This window comes from Castor canadensis, chromosome 2 (genome assembly GCF_047511655.1).
Source record: "Castor canadensis chromosome 2, mCasCan1.hap1v2, whole genome shotgun sequence".
In the NCBI taxonomy this organism is placed as follows: Eukaryota; Metazoa; Chordata; class Mammalia; order Rodentia; family Castoridae; genus Castor; species Castor canadensis.
The window spans coordinates 48,353,962-48,372,306 of NC_133387.1; the positions used below are offsets into that span (position 1 = coordinate 48,353,962).

Consider the following 18,345-nt stretch of genomic DNA (forward strand, 5'->3'; position numbering starts at 1 on the left):
TTAATGCTATAAATTTGGAGGTAGGCTTATAAACTAAGTCTTACCGTCTCCATCTCCACCTCACATCTCTTATATACTGTCTTGGCTCAAATACATCAACTCAAATTCACTTGTTCCAGCTCAAATTCAGAGCTGTAGTAAACACAGAAATTCTACTGTTACCACAAATATACATATCATAGCCATATAATTTTGGTAAAAAGTATACTTCATTGCTTTGCCTTCCACCCTTTAAACCATCCAGAAAATCACCAACAATTTTTTAAGACAACAGACAACAAAGATTATTTTCAAATTTTTAGAAATACCTAAAACAAAAATAATAACATTTATTTTCTTAATTATTGCTATAGAATTTTCAAAATATTCCTTTCTAGGTACTCCACTCTTATTTCAATTTATCACTCATTCTAATACTGCTTATGGAAGTTATGAACATGTACTTTATTTTATATAAGCAAGTAAGTAGTAAAACAGTTTGGTACTTCCCAAATTATGAATGAGTTTCTAACTTAAATTTTTAAATCATATATTTTAGAAAAAGTCAACTTCAATCTTTACTATAAAAGCTTGTGAAAAGTTAGGCTCACCTACAAAAGCTGGTTTTTATTGCTAATGCAGTAAAATGTTACATGTAGCTAAATGTTACATTTCAGAACCAATATATTTTTCCAAACCTTACCATATCCAAGGTAGCCACAGATCATGAAAATCCCAGGGAGAGGAAAAAAGAAAAAGAACTTTGCCTAGGTACAGAAGGCACTGGGTGACCACAGGAAGTACCCTCCACAGAATGGAGGAAGAATTACTTAGGAAGTATGGTATACCCTATGTAGTCTACAATGGCAATGCACCTGTGTTTGTATTCTCTAAACACTGGGCAAGAGAGTTGCAAGCTTTTTAAATGTTAAAAGTATAAAAGTAGTTGATCAAACTTCCTAAAACACAGTGAAGGTTAGAATATAAACTGTTAACAATCTACTTTGATTTTTTTTGGAGAGTAACTTGCCTACTCTAAATCCTTTGTCATCTACAGTTTTTTGATAACTCTGCATTATCATTAAGGCCAAATAAATCCTTTTGCTTTTAAAATTATAGATTCTCACAGAGTTAGGGACAAGAAGAAGGCAGAAAGATTTAATGGGAAATAAGAAGGGTCTCTAACCAGTAGAAAATATAGAAGAGTGCTCTTAAAGAAACACAAAAGTGACATTTCCTATATTTTTTAACTTAAATTCAGATTACTTACTGTACTTGCTCCAGAGATGTGATAAATCAAAATCACAAGTTGCATCCAGCCTTTCCATTCATCTGTTTGTTCTCTGTTTAATACTTTAGTCTGAATAAAGGAATCACAATCTGTTTTAGAATCCATCAGGAAGTAATTATTTAGACAGTATATATTAAGTATGTTAAAATTTTTCTTACAGTATATCAAGCTAATGCTTCTGTCAAAAGAATCTTAGGGGTGAGTCAAAGAACTGTCATTTTGTTTCTTGCCAAAAGATATACTAGCTATTTTAAGTATAATATGCATTTGAAAAACAACTATAAGGTAAAGGGATTTTGAGGAATTCAATTGATCCTTACAGTTTTATATTAAAATGACATTTAAACTATGTCAGATGTATTTATAGATCTCAAAAATACCATTCTATAATTAAAAAATTTTAGAATTTCAGAGTTAAAAAAAGATCTTATAGTTCTCTTACACTTTATTGACAGAAAAAGCTCTATTATAGTCTATTTTCCCTAGCATATTCTCATTGGAGATGAAGAACTGATTAATCATCCTCATATGAGAGTTATTTTTTACAACAGTCATTGTTAATTCAAATAAGTCATGCCTTGTAAAGAAGTTATACAAATATTCTGAGCAATGACATCAATTTTAAATTAGGCAATTCAGAATATCAGGTATAGTGGCCTCATCATTACGTAGTTCTAACTTGTGTGCATGTATGTCTGATAAATATATAAATATAAAATATGTTTGTGCATATAGGCATTTGTTAATGTAATTATATATTTTTTTACTGTAAAAAGGTATTACATAGTATCTGGTACATGAAGAGCATATAAAATCAGGCGTGTTCCCACTTTCTCCATCCCTGAGCCCGCAGTACAATACTAAGTCATACTTTTCAACTTTTTAACAATCTTCTCTTGGCCCTGGGAATTTCTTCTAAACTGTTTTTAAAAAGCAACACTTAAGTGAATGTAACTATAAGATTCCTTCATCCCCTGTCTACTGACATGTTTGTATATTCTGGTACAATATAATTTAGATTACTAAATCCTTAATTTAGATTTTTGTAATGAGATAAGAAGGATAACATAAGCTAAAATGAAATTGATTCTTACCTCTTTAGTACTTTCATTGTAAAATACTCCCAAAACCAAGATGTAAATAATTGGAATAAAGAAAGATGAATGTGTATAAAATTTGTTTTCCTTCATAAACAGATTTGCACGATCACACATATAGAAATAAGCCATGATTAGGCCAAGTTTGCAGAAAGACTGCAAAAGTATTTCTAATGGAGACACGGGGGTATTGATAATATTTTTCTTTTCCTCTCCACTTTCCAAATCAGTACAAGGTTTATTCTTCCGATGAGCATTACGATGAATTATATAAAAAATTAAGTATCCAATAATAGATAAAGTGAAAAAACAAGCAGCTAGCTTCTGTATGAGAGTAAGAGGAGGCCGAGGTTGACAACAGGAACCATCTACAGGCTTCAAAATCTTATTGCAATACACGTTCATAAGAATCATTGCACTCTGTGAACAAATCAAGTTATTTGGTTATTATCTTATCAGTGATGTATTTCACATTTGATCTTCCCTGTGAATATTGTTAAGTTTTCAACACTGAAACAAACTGCTTTTGTACTTTTTTGCAACCATTTCCCAAACACTTGTGCAAACAATGGTGTTCCTTCAATCTGCAACAGCTAGTTCAGGGTGTTTTAAACTTCTGGGGCTATGACCTATGTGCTTTATAATGTGACCAGGAAACATTTATAGGAAACAATACCCATCCTTACTACTTGGAATGCACTTTAATATGGTCTTTTCTTTAATAATAAATAAATTAATTAATAAATAAAAACCCATGGGTTTTATGGCTACTAATGGACTGTGACCTTAGTTTTAAAAAATACCAAAAGCTGTCAAGGACCAAAGACTTTCGAAACAGAAGATGCCAGAATACCACTCTTTAGATGTGAAAAAAGAGTATTTGTGATATGCCTTTTATTTGGATCATAACTTATAGATCATTTAGGACTATCATTTTGAGATTTCTAACATTAAATAAAAGATGGGATCTTTGAAATGGTTTGATTATAATAAAATTATTCTAGGCAAGCTATCAATATTTGTTGAGTTGAAGGTTCAGTCTATCTCTAACCTTATGAAAACTTTACTGTTTAGGTATCTGCAGAACACTCTATGATTATATAATTTACACCTGAACTTTCAAAGTACTCTAATGTTTAGGAAAGCTCATCCTTTTAGCCATGAGACTTCAGGAAGTCCTATGCCTAGCAGCATTCTTACAGATCCTGGCCTACAAGTTTCATCGTAAGTATCTTAGTCATCTTCCAGGGAGTCCACAAAGTCCCTTATAGTACATGGAGAACCGTGTATGTATGTGAATATATGCATTTTTCTGCAAGAAAGGAATGGAACCACTGCTTTTTAATCAAATATCCAAAGGGCTCCTTTGAGCCTCTATGACATATGAATGTTCTAATTATGAAGTTCTTTGACACTTAATATAAATTCCTTTCTATCAGTCAACCAGTATCTATCTACTCTGCACCTTGAATAATGCTCAGGGTATAAGAACTATAAGGACATAGAAATTATTTTATATATTAAAATACGTGCTCTTCACTGAAGTTTAATCTTGTAAGCTTAAGGTTTAAGGCAAAGAGAACATAAAGCAGTACTTTTCAAATGAGGGAACTAAGAACTTCAGAGCTCTTATCATTAGCACATTAACAGTGATTAGCACTCAAAGTTTCACTTTCTCCCTTCCATTGCTTCTTCTCTTAGAATAAACTAAAACTCTTACTTCTTATATGTTTAGTTAGCTAGATGAGAGAAAGCAAAATTATTTTCAGATGTATGTTCAGATAGAATAACTGAGCAATTAAGACTACAATAAAACAAAACTATTTATAACCATGCAATACAACTTATGGCTATAACCAAAAGAAATCAGGGTCTCCATCTACTGACAAAAATGAGAGTTCTTACAGTTTCTCGGCTTGATTCGGGAAGATGTAAGCCATCCAAAGATTCCATAATGGTTTCTTGAGCAATTAATTTGGAGACACTGAACATCTTAACATTTGACTTAGAATTTCTGGTGCTACTATTCAAAATACTGACTGCAGCTTCATTGTAGGCATCTATCTTCTCATTAGTGATCATTTTCCTGTTATCGCTTAATAGATCTTCATAAACAGGATCTGTATATGAAACACATTTTTTTTTTCATTTTTCTTTTATTATTCATATGTGCATACAAGGCTTGGGTCATTTCTCCCCCCTGCCCCCACCCCCTCCCTTACCACCCACTCCACCCCCTCCCGCTCCCCCCCCCAATACCCAGCAGAAACTATTTTGCCCTTATCTCTAATTTTGTTGTAGAGAGAGTATAAGCAATAATAGGAAGGAACAAGGGGTTTTGCTGGTTGAGATAAGGATAGCTATACAGGGCATTGACTCGCATTGATTTCCTGTGCGTGGGTGTTACCTTCTAGGTTAATTCTTTTTAATCTAACCTTTTCTCTAGTTCCTGGTCTCCTTTTCCTATTGGCCTCAGTTGCTTTAAGGTATCTGCTTTAGTTTCTCTGCATTAAGGGCAACAAATGCTAGCTAGTTTTTTAGGTGTCTTACCTATCCTCACCCCTCCCTTGTGTGCTCTCGCTTTTATCATGTGCTCATAGTCCAATCCCCTTGTTGTGTTTGCCCTTGATCTAATGTCCACATATGAGGGAGAACATACGATTTTTGGTCTTTTGAGCCAGGCTAACCTCACTCAGAATGATGTTCTCCAATTCCATCCATTTACCAGCGAATGATAACATTTCGTTCTTCTTCATGGCTGCATAAAATTCCATTGTGTATAGATACCACATTTTCTTAATCCATTCGTCAGTGGTGGGGCATCTTGGCTGTTTCCATAACTTGGCTATTGTGAATAGTGCCGCAATAAACATGGATGTGCAGGTGCCTCTTGAGTAACAGTCTTTTGGGTATATCCCCAAGAGTGGTATTGCTGGATCAAATGGTAGATCGATGTCCAGCTTTTTAAGTAGCCTCCAAATTTTTTTCCAGAGTGGTTGTACTAGTCTACATTCCCACCAACAGTGTAAGAGGGTTCCTTTTTCCCCGCATCCTCGCCAACACCTGTTGTTGGTGGTGTTGCTGATGATGGCTATTCTAACAGGGGTGAGGTGGAATCTTAGTGTGGTTTTAATTTGCATTTATGAAACACATTTTTAAAAACAAATTTTAAAAATCCCTATTCGTGGAACCCACGATCCTTTTTCTTTGGTCACTGCCTAATTTTGCAAACTCTGCTCATACAGCTCAGAGGTAATATTCAGGATCCAGGTCTGTTCATACTTATCACTGCTATGAATAATAGAAATTGAATTTTTTCTAATTTTAGTGATAGCAAAGTTAAGTACAAGTCTGTGAATAAAACAAGAATTGTGGAACAGATCATCACTCCCCTTATTTCTGTCACCTTGAGACTCAACTTGGAAGTAATCATAAGTTTCTGACAAACAACTTGAATTGCTAAAATATCCAAGGCATTACATACTGTGTTAGGCATTAAGTATGGACACTTAATAAATTCCCAAAATGAGGTAGCCTAATGTCTACTTCTTTTAAGGAATTTCATTACCAAGATAACTAGTTGGTGTGAATTTAAATATACTCGGTCAGTTTGAAAGTGTGTTTACTCCCAGTGATTCTAATATTAGGAAAGAGTTTTAATATCTTTCTCTGCACTTCCCAATCACAATAAATATACTTTGTAAAAGATTTTTTAAATCACAGATAAACATCTCATTTGCCTGATTCAGGATTTATCTCTTTGTTACATTTCACAGCCATTTTTCCTGCTGAGATTTCTTGGAAGATTTTTTTTAAATTTATTTTATACTTATTATATTATTAGACTGCTCCTTAAATTAAAAAAAAAAGCAAGTAACTCTAGTTTATTCTAATCTTGCAAACCTTATTTCAAAATTTATTCTCAGAATGCAGTAATTTTGTTTCCTGAAACAAGAACTAATAAAACCTACGCCTTAAAATATATACAAAATGACATTTTTTCATTACTCAGTTCTTACCTTGTAAGACCCAATAAACATCACTAGTCTTTGCCAATTTTTCTAGAAGTGGTGCTATAGAGGTAATGTTCATTTTGTATTGAGAAAGTGCTTCATTGCTACCATTGTGAATCTTGATGGACCACTAAGAAGTAAAAATTAAACATTAATTCAGCATTTATCACAGAAAAATGCTAGAGGCATTAAAGTATATAATTTACCTACTGTAACAAGGGTTATTGTTTCAACTTAATTTCTGTTTTTAGTTAATATTAGAGTAAAATTTGAAGGCAGTTACAGAAAGCTATTATAAAATTCAACTTTCAATATATAACATTCAAGAATACAATTCTAGACGTAATAGTGAGATTTAATATTAAGTTTACTAAGTTTACTCAGCCCTGTTTATTAAAATTCACCAGTCTGATAAATTATGATACAAATAGGAATTAAAATATAAATATAATCAAGAATTGTATTTAACATAAATCAACTTTTTCTTCACATGTCCCTAGGTGTGAAGCAAAAAGCATTTTGTTAGATGAGAACTTACTGTGGCAGCTCCTGCAACAATCACATGGGGCTTTGCAACAGAATCCTAAAGGAAGAAAAGTGACATCTAGTTCATGCAATGAATACAAGTAACATCCTTTACTTTTTTTCCTTAAAATTTAAGTTCTTCTTCCTTATAAGTAAAATTCAAGTTTCTACAATTCCTTACTGTATTGTTACAGTAAGACAGAACTAGAGATCCAATGCCTAAAATCTTACTTGTTATATGGTGAAACAGGATAGCATGATACCTATATGGCTAATTCTTTGGTGTTCTTACAAAAAACAAACAAACAAACAAAAAAAAACAATGAACTCTACCATCACTTAATATTATTCAGAACTATGAGTAAATTTCTTAGAGGAAAGCTTCAGTGTATTATATTATGTCAGTCAATTAAGAGGCATTCATGGATGCCTACAGGGTACACAGTCTAAGTGTTAAATAAAATATAAGATCGGTGCCCTAAGGAAACATAATCTTTTGGGAAAGCTAGATCTAACATGTATTTAACAAAATAAACTGATAATTATTAAAGACTGCATGAAGAAAAAAAATTAAAAGGAAGAAATCCCTAGAAAACCTCACCAACTGCTAATTGTACTATTTATAAGTTACACCATGTTATTATTAGTATAATAGGATATATATAGCATGACAATTACTAGTACATAGTAGTTTACTAAGTACTTTCTCTTAAATTATCGCAATATAGATTCTTCCCATGGTGTAAGGTAGGCGGAAAGATATCTTATAAAACAAGGACACACTGGGAACTACGACTTGGGAACTGCTGAGGCTGGCCAGGACCATACACTTGCTAACTACTGAGTTCAATGCACTTTCCACAGTTTTAAAGACCTGATATTACAATAATGTGCACAAGAAATGATTAATAAAGGAGCTAAAAATATACGATGGAGAAATAGCAGCCTCTTCAACAAAAACTGCTGGGAAAACTGGTTAGCAGTCTGCAAAAAACTGAAACTAGATCCATGTATATCACCCTACACCAAGATTAACTCAAAATGGATCAAGGATCTTAATATCAGACCCCAAACTCTTAAGTTGATACAAGAAAGAGTAGGAAATACTCTGGAGTTAGTAGGTATAGGTAAGAACTTTCTCAATGAAACCCCAGCAGCACAGCAACTAAGAGATAGCATAGATAAATGGGACCTCATAAAACTAAAAAGCTTCTGTTCATCAAAAGAAATGGTCCCTAAACTGAAGAGAACACCCACAGAGTGGGAGAAAATATTTGCCAACTATATATCAGACAAAGGACTGATAACCAGAATATACAGGGAACTTAAAAAACTAAATTCTCCCAAAACTAATGAACCAATAAAGAAATGGGCACGTGAACTAAACAGAACTTTCTCAGAAGAAGAAATTCAAATGGCCAGAAAACACATGAAAAAATGCTCACCATCTCTAGCAATAAAGGAAATGCAAATTAAAACCACGCTAAGATTCCACCTCACCCCTGTTAGAATAGCCATCATCAGCAACACCACCAACAACAGGTGTTGGTGAGGATGCGGGGGAAAAAGGAACCCTCTTACACTGTTGGTGGGAATGTAGACTAGTACAACCACTCTGGAAAAAAATTTGGAGGCTACTTAAAAAGCTGGACATCGATCTACCATTTGATCCAGCAATACCACTCTTGGGGATATACCCAAAAGACTGTTACTCAAGAGGCACCTGCACACCCATGTTTATTGCGGCACTATTCACAATAGCCAAGTTATGGAAACAGCCAAGATGCCCCACCACTGACGAATGGATTAAGAAAATGTGGTATCTATACACAATGGAATTTTATGCAGCCATGAAGAAGAACAAAATGTTATCATTCACTGGTAAATGGATGGAATTGGAGAACATCATTCTGAGTGAGGTTAGCCTGGCCCAAAAGACCAAAAATCGTATGCTCTCCCTCATATGTGGACATTAGATCAAGGGCAAACACAACAAGGGGATTGGACTATGAGCATATGATAAAAGCGAGAGCACACAAGGAAGGGGTGAGGATAGGTAAGACACCTAAAAAACTAGCTAGCATTTGTTGCCCTTAATGCAGAGAAACTAAAGCAGATACCTTACAGCAACTGAGGCCAATAGGAAAAGGGGAACAGGTACTAGAGAAAAGGTTAGATCAAAAAGAATTAACCTAGAAGGTAATACCCACGCACAGGAAATCAATGTGAGTCAATGCCCTGTATGGCTATCCTTATCTCAACCAGCAAAAACCCTTGTTTCTTCCTATTATGGCTTATACTCTCTCTACAACAAAATTAGAAATAAGGGCAAAATAGTTTCTGCTGGGTATTGAGGTGGGGGAGAGGGAGGGGGGGAGTGGGTGGTAAGGGAGGGGGTGGGGGCAGGGGGGAGAAATGACCCAAGCCTTGTATGCACATATGAATAATAAAAGAAAAATGAAAAAAAAAAAAGATTAAATAAAGTCCTGCATGGAAAGCACCTGGCACAGAAAGGCCACTAAATAAATGACTGTTATTAAATTCACATTAAAAGTACAAAAAAAAAAAAAAAGAAATGATTAAAAATGCCCCAAGAAGTTGAATTTTAAAAACCTGACCCCTGTAGGAAAATGAAAATGACAACTGCTACTTTTTGTTATAAAGGTAATATATGTTCACTGTACAATCCTACGAAAACACTGAAAATAACAAACGAGCCCATTTCCCTTCAGTAATGTGCTCTTTCCTGCCTGGTATACTTCATTTCTCACATCACACTTTTCAGGTATGCCATGTTTTTCTTTTTCTTCCTCCCTAGCTGGCTCCTTCTCTCATTCTTCACTACTGTAAGGGTGAGGCTGTGTACTCCTCCACAGGTCCCCTCAGAGAAACGCATGTGCTCATCTCTTGCCTCCTCCATCCTCAACTTCATGGTACTTTCAGCCCACCTACCCTCCTCTGACAGGACAGTGAAGAAACAGGACCCAATGGCCAACCCAACCCCCTCCCTCTCACTTCCAGAAATTTATGTGACCATAAATTTTTTCTTCTGACTCTCAGAATATGTCTTATTCTTCTCCCCCACTCTCATTCCTTCCCCTTAACCTAAATGTGTCATATCATCTTTATTTTTGAAATATTTTCCTTCTATCCATTTCACTCTTTTTTTTAAATTTAATTTATTTATTCATTTAGCAGTACTGGAGTCTGAACTCAGGGCCTCACCTTGGGTAGACAGGTGCTCTATCACTTAAGCATGTCCCCAGCCATTGTTTTGCTTTAGTGATTTTTCAGGTAGGGTCTTAAAATTTTGTCTGGGTTCAGCCTCCAACAGCGATCCTCCTACTTATGGCTCCCAGTAGCTGGGATTATAGCATGAGACACGACACTTATCTTGATGTTTGAGATGGGGGGCGGTCTTACTAAGTTTTGCTGGCCTGAACAGAAATCCTCCAGATGTCTACCTCCTGAGTAGCTGGGATTATAGACATGCTGTATCACTCTTAAGAATATTCCCTCTCACACCCTTACCCAACAGATTACTTAAAAATACTTCCTGTCCTCAGCATGCCTATTTCTTTCTCTCTTACTCATTTACGCCTCAATTTATAGGTTTTCAATTTGAACTTCGCCACCCATTTAAAATACTAGAGCCCCTATGAACTCTGAGTGGCTCAGTACTGTAGCTCCCTTCTACTTATCTAGTAAGGTAACTCCACCCACCTTTTAAGACTCCCTCCTCCCTTGCAGGTGATATTACAGTCCTTCCTCTCTTGTTTTTCTTCCTATCCCTTCTACTGCCACCCCTCCTACTGCAGAATCTTCTTGGTAATTCCATTCCTCCCTAACTCTCCACCTTAATCTCTACCTATTCACTGTCGTCTATTCAAAAAACTTCAAATATCATCTTAATTCATACTGAGACTCCCCAAATCCACCTAACTAATGACTTCCTCCACTTGAGGAATTAAATCTAAATTGCCAGTATCTTCACAATTCAGACCAATTTCCTGCCACTACTTCACTGTATCTCACTGTTTTGCTCTTGAAAACTTTCAATGGCTCTCAATTACCCTCAAAATACATTTCAATCAATTCATTTATTTGTAGGAAATACAACCTGAAGTATTTAGAAGTAGGAAAAACTACACAGGTAGACATAATAAATATGCCATAAAATATCACTCATAATCTAGTATTTGCTTACCTCATCTCTCATCAGCTCTTCCCAAAATGAAGCACATGAAAAGAATAACCAAAGAGTGACCAAAACCAACACAAAGACGCACTGACTCCAGACCCACTGAGGCTGCTGAGGCCTCCTCGAATAGACTGCACCCTATCTCACCTGTCATGTGTAGTTGTTTTTCAGAAATGTGAGTACATTTTCTCAAACAAAATTATAAATGGTGGCTAGGCTCCCACATGATCCTACAAAGCCTACTTTTTGTATGATTTGGCTTAGAACTAAACCTTTATTGTGAAAAGAGGCACACAAAAAAAAATCTATTGAAAATAATTAAGCAAAACAAAGTCAATAAAATTGAATATTGTTTTATTTACCCTCAATGCAAGAGCCTCTGAGAAGGATACACTGTCTTAAATTAAAAGACTGGGGCAGAGCTCTGCAGAGACCTCTGGAGAGAGTGCAAAGTGGATTTAGAAGAACTTAGGCATTTCTGAGGTTAGGCGTGCTTGCCCTTCTATCTAACTTATCTCCAAAGATTATATACTAAAACATAATGTAATGATAAAAGGGAAGGAAGGCTAAAAATCCAACTGAAAAAGTTTCCTTCAGTACCTGGACATGAGTTTCAAGGATAAAGAGGAAAAATGCTCAAGAGAGTATGTGTTGTGCTGGAAAGATTACTTACTCTTTTAATTTTTTTGTGATGCTAGGGATCAAACTTAGGGTCTCATGTGCCATGCGAATACTCTGCCACTGAACAATACAACCAGTCCCTGGCCATTTGCTTCTACCTTCCAAGTACTGGGATTACTGGAATATACCACCATACCCAGCTTGATTCCGTGGGTTTGAATTAGCTGAGTTATAGCTGCAACAGAAAATTTTATGTCTACATAGTTTGGTATAAGCATAATCTACCTGGTGATAACAGAGTAGAGATTATTGGATCAACACACCTTTCTCGGCAAAGTGTGAGATCAGTCCAGCACAGCTGAGTTGCCCTTAAGAAGGTGGGTATAAAGTACAGAGTGGAAGAGGTGAATAAAGTGAAGAAAAGCAAGGATTTCTCATCAGCTTTTTAATCTGGTTGCTCAAAAATACATTTTCAAATACAGACCTCAGTCCATACTTTGATACACTGTTTCATCGAACCATTAACTTCTGGATGCCACAGAAAATCCTAAAAGAGAAATGTCAGAAATAAAGAAAAAGTCAAAAATATTCTTATTGCTACCATCCAAAATAAATGTTAACATCAAAGTAAAACACCACTTTGTCTAAGACATTTCCATGTCTCATTAAATTTAAGTCTGATAGTTCTTGTGTCCATGTTTTCCCCCATCTACTCTCCACATTTTAGCCAGAATAATCTTTTAAAGATTTAGATCTCACCCCTTTTTAAATATTCAGGGACTTTCAACTGCCCTCAGAATAAAATCCAAAAATCCTTAAAACTGCTCAGAAGGTAGAGAATGTAGGCCCCACCTGTTCTTCTGCCTGTCCTCCTGTTACTTCTATCTTTGCTCTAAGAACCCTTTAGGTTTCCATCCAGCTCCTGGATGGCTCACAGGCTCCCTCATCGTTACTGGACTTTGGCACATATGGCACCTTCTGCCAGAAGGCTCATGGACTCTTCAACTGCACTGGCTAATTCTACTTACCCCAAAGCACTGGGCAAAACATCATTTCTTCAAAAAAGGAAAACTACTTTCAAGGCTTTGCTTTGTACATTCCCACTGCCCCACTGTTTCTCTTCTGCTGTCCTTATCCCACTTACATTTTCATGTAGGAGGCAATGATGACCTGCAAAACTCCATTACATCAAGAACATTCTGTCTTGATCCACACTAAATTATCACTGTAATTGGGAATTCAGAAATGTTACATATATTCTTTTAAGGACATGAATTCTAAGAATCCAAGAACTTACCACTTTAACTGATGCAATCTTATCTTCAAAAGGAATGTTTTCATGCTGCCATAAAAAAGGAGACAATAGAGAAATGTATAGATTAAATGTATGTAAATAATTCTCCCTTTAGCTTCTTTTGTTGATTTACTTTTATGCACCAAATCTCAATTATCTATACAGTCAATCTGAAAGGAAAAAAGCCTACATAGAATACCCCAAAATAAACGACACTAGTTGTTTAGACGTGATTCTCAACATCTTAGATATGATTCAAAGAAAACACCTGGCTGTATGGTGGTACATAGTAGTAATCCAAAAGAACTGAGAGTTCAATGCCAGCTTGTGCTGCATAGTGAGACCCTGTCTGAACCTCCCCCAAAAAAGATTAAGCCTGAACTTTCTGCCACACTTGCCATGGTTCCAATCTGGTCCTAGTTACTATCTGTGGCAGAGATCAATTGCTTCTCTACACTTCCTGAATCTCTTCATAGTAGGCAGGGCCATAAGGATTAGTTTTAGCCAATGCAATGTGGCTGGATGTGAGGTAAGTCACTTCCTGTCTGAATTTCCCAGAGCAACCCTCTTGTTTCCAGCTTACCTGATGCAGAGATAGGAGGCGGAATGTGCCAAAGTACAATGAAAGAAGGTAAACAGTTCAATCACAGGTATCCCTGAATGACTGTGTGGATCTAAGCATTTTGCCAACCCACCTAGAACTTGCAGCCCTAAGTGAGCAGCAACTTTTCTTTTGTTTAGATTGTTGAGGGGCTTGTTGCTGCAGCATTATTTAGCCCGGGCTCACCTGCACACTGAACAGGAATACATATATGACTCTAGATTACTGTGGGTTTCAGTTGGAAGACAGGAGACAAATAGTCCCTTTGTAGAAAAAAATTAAATTTTGAGACTATAACTTCTGTAACAAAGCATTCCACATAAAGACTAGAAATCCTTTCAGAGTTAGAAATGCTAAGGGAAGTGGAAGTAGAGGTGGGCCATAAGAAGCTAATTGTGTTCCTAAAACTAAGGTTGAAATGTTTTCATTAATTTAATGAGACAGGCAATATTTACATTTAAATCTCTATGAAAAAGTGAAATAGTCACTTTTTAAACTCTTGCTGTTTCTACTAAATCATTTCCGAAAAGTAATCTTGGGACCATTAACTTGCTGGAACATTAAAGTTTGTTATGTTATTGGTCAAATAAACTTGTGAAATTCTGAGCTGAACAATATCACACAGGTGTTGTCCTCCTCCTATCCTATCCCTAACTTTTTAAAATTTGTCCTCAGAGAAGTAATGTGTCATGAGCTTTCTTTTCTTAACTTAAATTCAACTCAGTCTCTTTATTCTTTTTCTTCAGTATTTTAACGTGTCAGCTGGTATTTTTTTTAAAAAGTCACATCCGTGACAAAGCGTAGTACAAAATAGTTATGAATCCATGACACCAATCAGAGCACTAGCAACATATTTAATTACCTATGCAGTCCTCTCCCTTTCTTGACTACCAGCTTCATTCCTTTCCCCTCATAAAGAAACAACCTTCTATGTTAAATTTTATGTTGATACTTTGCTTGTTTTTCTAATTACATATTTTATCATATACAGTTGCATCCTTAAACAATGCACTGTTTAGTGTTGTTAGATATCTTTTCAACTTTTTTTTTTTTAGCACTGGGGTTTGAACTCAGGGCCTACACCTTGAGCCACTCTACCAGCTCCCTTTTGTGAAGGGTTTTTTGAAATAGGGTCTCGTGAACTATTTGCCTGGGCTGGCTTCGAATCTCAACGCTCCTGATCTCTGCCTCCTGAGTAGCTAGGATTACAGGCATGAGCCACTGGTGCCCTCCTTCCAACTTTTAATTTTCAAAAATTTCAAACTTATAGCAAAGGTGACAGCTACCAAACACCTGAAACCATTTACCAATTGTTAACGGTTTTTATACCAGCTTCATTTCTCTTCCTCTCCCTCTATACACATATAAACACAGTTTTTCTCTTTTTGTGAACTATATTGCAGAGATCATAACAGTTTACCCTTAAATACTTAAGAATTTATCCTACAAACATGAACATTCCCTAAGTAATTACAGTGCCTAAGAAATCTGACAATGATAAAACATTATCAAAATTAATACTTAATCCACATTCAAATTGCCCCAATAATATTCTTTCCAGAACTCATATCTAGAATCCAATTAAAATCAAGCATTATTTTTAGTTGTCAAATTTCTCTAGTCTCATTTACCAGAACATTCCCTGGCCTTTAAAAACTTGTATATATTAGTCAATGTATCATTATATATCAAATAATTTATTATTCATATAGAGCTTAGGTCAGTTGATACAATCTAGATTATATACAGCACTGAGAGTTTTCTTCTTATATAGGTCTTTTAATTTATCAGTAAGAGACTCAGTAGTTTCATAGGCCATAGACTATAAATGTTCATACTCACCTAACAATGTGAATTATCTTCTAAAGACTAGAAATGCATCAAAAGTTTTGTTTTTTTTAAAATCTATGATCTAGTCAGTTTGAAATAGAAGGGGCCCTTAGGGTATCTAGCCTGTCCCAAGGATGTAAACAACAAAAAAGGGGTTTCTTTAGAGAAAGACGAGAAGTTTGAATATCCTAATCTAAATTGAAACCATTGAAGAGGGGGATATGATATACAACTCTGACCAAATTAATTTGGCCAGAGCATCTGACAAAAGCAGTCTTCCACAAAGATAATTTAAAAAATATCCAACTGTAAATTCTCTTTTAAAAATTACCTCACTACAAAGCAAGAAACCAAATTCAGACAAGGAATCATTATGCTCTTACTCCATTCAAACATATCCCTACCAAAGCTTTAAAAAATGAGTATTTCAATATATCAGATAGCAAGGCATAAGAAATGTTGTCAGATGCTTGCCTAACAAGTACCAGGTGCTGAATTCAATCCCTACTACAAAAAAAAAAAAAAAAAGATGACAGGAAAGCTCTGCCTTTGAGGTATGCAAAGATAAAAGAATACATAAAATATAAACTTGTAAATTCTCTATTAGCAGTTTGAATGAAATATTTTCTTGATAACTGTCTCCTTAACACTACACTAGTCTGTACTTGTTAAAATCCGTATGAATCAAAGTGTATTTTGTTTGATAATGTTGGAATAACTGGGCATTCCTGTAAGATGAAAACTGGAAACGTAAATGTAGTAACTAGGGATCAGAAACAGCATACCATACTGTATCTACTTTCAGTTATAGGCCAAACCATTGCTGCTTTTTCAATGAGCTATTTATTGTCAAATCCATTATTCTAATTTTCAGAAAGTCACAGGATTCTAAGCCTCAAATATTAAGGCTGATTCTTTGAAATAAGAAATGTATCCACTTGTTAAAAGTTTATAAGAGATTCCAAGATGGTGGCTAGAGGGAGGAAGCAGAAAGTGTGCTTCCTAAAGTAAAATCTTGGAGAGACGCTGGAGATACACCTTACAGGAAAAACCACCGAGACCAGGCAAAACTTTTGACTCCTCCACACATCCAGCCTGCGCATAGCATCTCCACTTCATGTTAAACGGAGAAACCAGGAGGCCTCCCGCACTGCCGCCAGACACCAGCATCCAGACGGCTTAGGAAGACGTGGACCACAATGTGAGCTAAGTGGCATGCGGTACTCCCACAGACAACCCTGGGCCAGATCAGCATAGCCCCCTGGACAGACCGACCCCCAACCAGGGAAAAAAGAAAAAAACTGAAAAATGAGCAATAGCTCACTCCTGAGATCTGCATAAATAAAGCCTCCAGCAACAGCAAGCTGGCAGCAGTGGGCAGGTGAGCCACAGCCTCAGATAGACATTCACAGAACTATCTCCAGACTCTTTTTTTCTCCCTACCTTTGATGAGACAACAACCAAACGACACCTGCATGCTGAAAAACTTACTGAAACTGTATTGCATTTGAACTTGGGACACTTTGTGGTGTTTTTTTTGTTTGTTTGTTTGTTTTGTGTTGTTTTGTATTGTTTGGTTTGGTTTTTTTCACCTTTGATGAGACAACACAGAACTACTTCTGAGACACCATCTCCAGGACTGGAGACTGAGGGATGAACACCAAAATTATTAAGACTGAAACTTTATTGCATTTGAACTTGGAGACTTATTTTTTATATTCATTTTTTATTTTTTATTTTTTTTCAATCCTCTCTCTTTCTCTCTAATGCCTGTTCAGCTTACTGTTTATATCTTTGAAACTTTTTTGTTTGTTTCTTTGTTTTGCTTTTTTCTACTTGTTTATTTGTTTTTCGCTTTCTCTTTAACTTCTTTGCTTTCCATCTCCTCTCACCCTTCCATTCTAAATATCACAGGCGTTATTATTACAAGCTAGAAAATACTTAATTGCACACAGTACAGGGACAGTAACAACACCAAAGACAATGACGGGAAGACATAAAAAGCAGGGAAACCAGTTTCCCCACAGCAAAAAATTAGTACAGGAACCAGAGGGAAATGAAGAAAAGATACTCAGACCCAGACTCCAACAAAATGAAGATAAACTATGATAAAGAACCCAATGAAGCCCACAAGAATAATCAAAAAGAAGAAATACTACAGGTACTCAATGAGAATTTTATAGAGATGTTACTGGATATGGTCAACCAAAATGTACAGGAGACACTCAAGAAATTCCAAGACAACAAAAATAGAGAATTTGAAAAAGCAAAAGAAGAAATAAAAGGAATCATAGAAGAACTGTATAAACACCAAAGTGAAACAAAGAACATGATTAATAAAGAGATAAATGAACTCAGGACAAAAATAGACAATATTAAAGAGGATATGGAAAACCTCAGAAAAAAGAACGAAACAGAATTGCAAAACAAAACGGAAGGCCAATCCAGCAGAATAGAACAAACAGAAGACAGAATCTCAGAACTTGAAGATGAAATGGTAATTAAAGGAAAAACCAAAGAATTATTAGTTAAATAACTTAAGACCTGTGAAAAGGAAATGCAAGAACTCACTGACTCCATCAAAAGACCAAACCTGAGAATCAAGGGCATTGAGGAAGGAGAAGAGGTGCAAGCAAAGGGAATGCATAATATTTTCAACAAAATAATAACAGAAAATTTCCCAAATCTAGAGAAAGATATTTCCATACAGATGCAAGAGGCCTCCAGAACACCAAACAGACCAGATCAAAACAGAATTACCCCATGGCATACCACCATTAAAACAACAAGTTCAGAAACTAGGGAAAGAATATTGAAGGCTGTAAGACAAAAAACAAGTAACATACAAAGGAAAACACATCAAAATCACAGCAGACTTCTCAACAGAAACATT

General features: G+C 35.6%; 1 protein-coding gene across 1 annotated transcript in view; it reads right to left on the minus strand.

Moving 5' to 3' along the window:
* Positions 1–18,345, minus strand: part of Casd1 (CAS1 domain containing 1) — a 49,350-nt gene that overhangs the window by 18,516 nt on the left and 12,489 nt on the right. Inside the window, exons 4-10 of the mRNA XM_074064731.1 lie at positions 13,025–13,069; positions 12,212–12,274; positions 6,919–6,963; positions 6,387–6,510; positions 4,273–4,487; positions 2,365–2,787; positions 1,250–1,339 (exon numbers count right to left, since the gene is read on the minus strand). Of these exons, the coding sequence (XP_073920832.1) occupies positions 1,250–1,339; positions 2,365–2,787; positions 4,273–4,487; positions 6,387–6,510; positions 6,919–6,963; positions 12,212–12,274; positions 13,025–13,069 (1,005 nt within the window). The remainder of the gene's footprint in view (positions 1–1,249; positions 1,340–2,364; positions 2,788–4,272; positions 4,488–6,386; positions 6,511–6,918; positions 6,964–12,211; positions 12,275–13,024; positions 13,070–18,345) is intronic.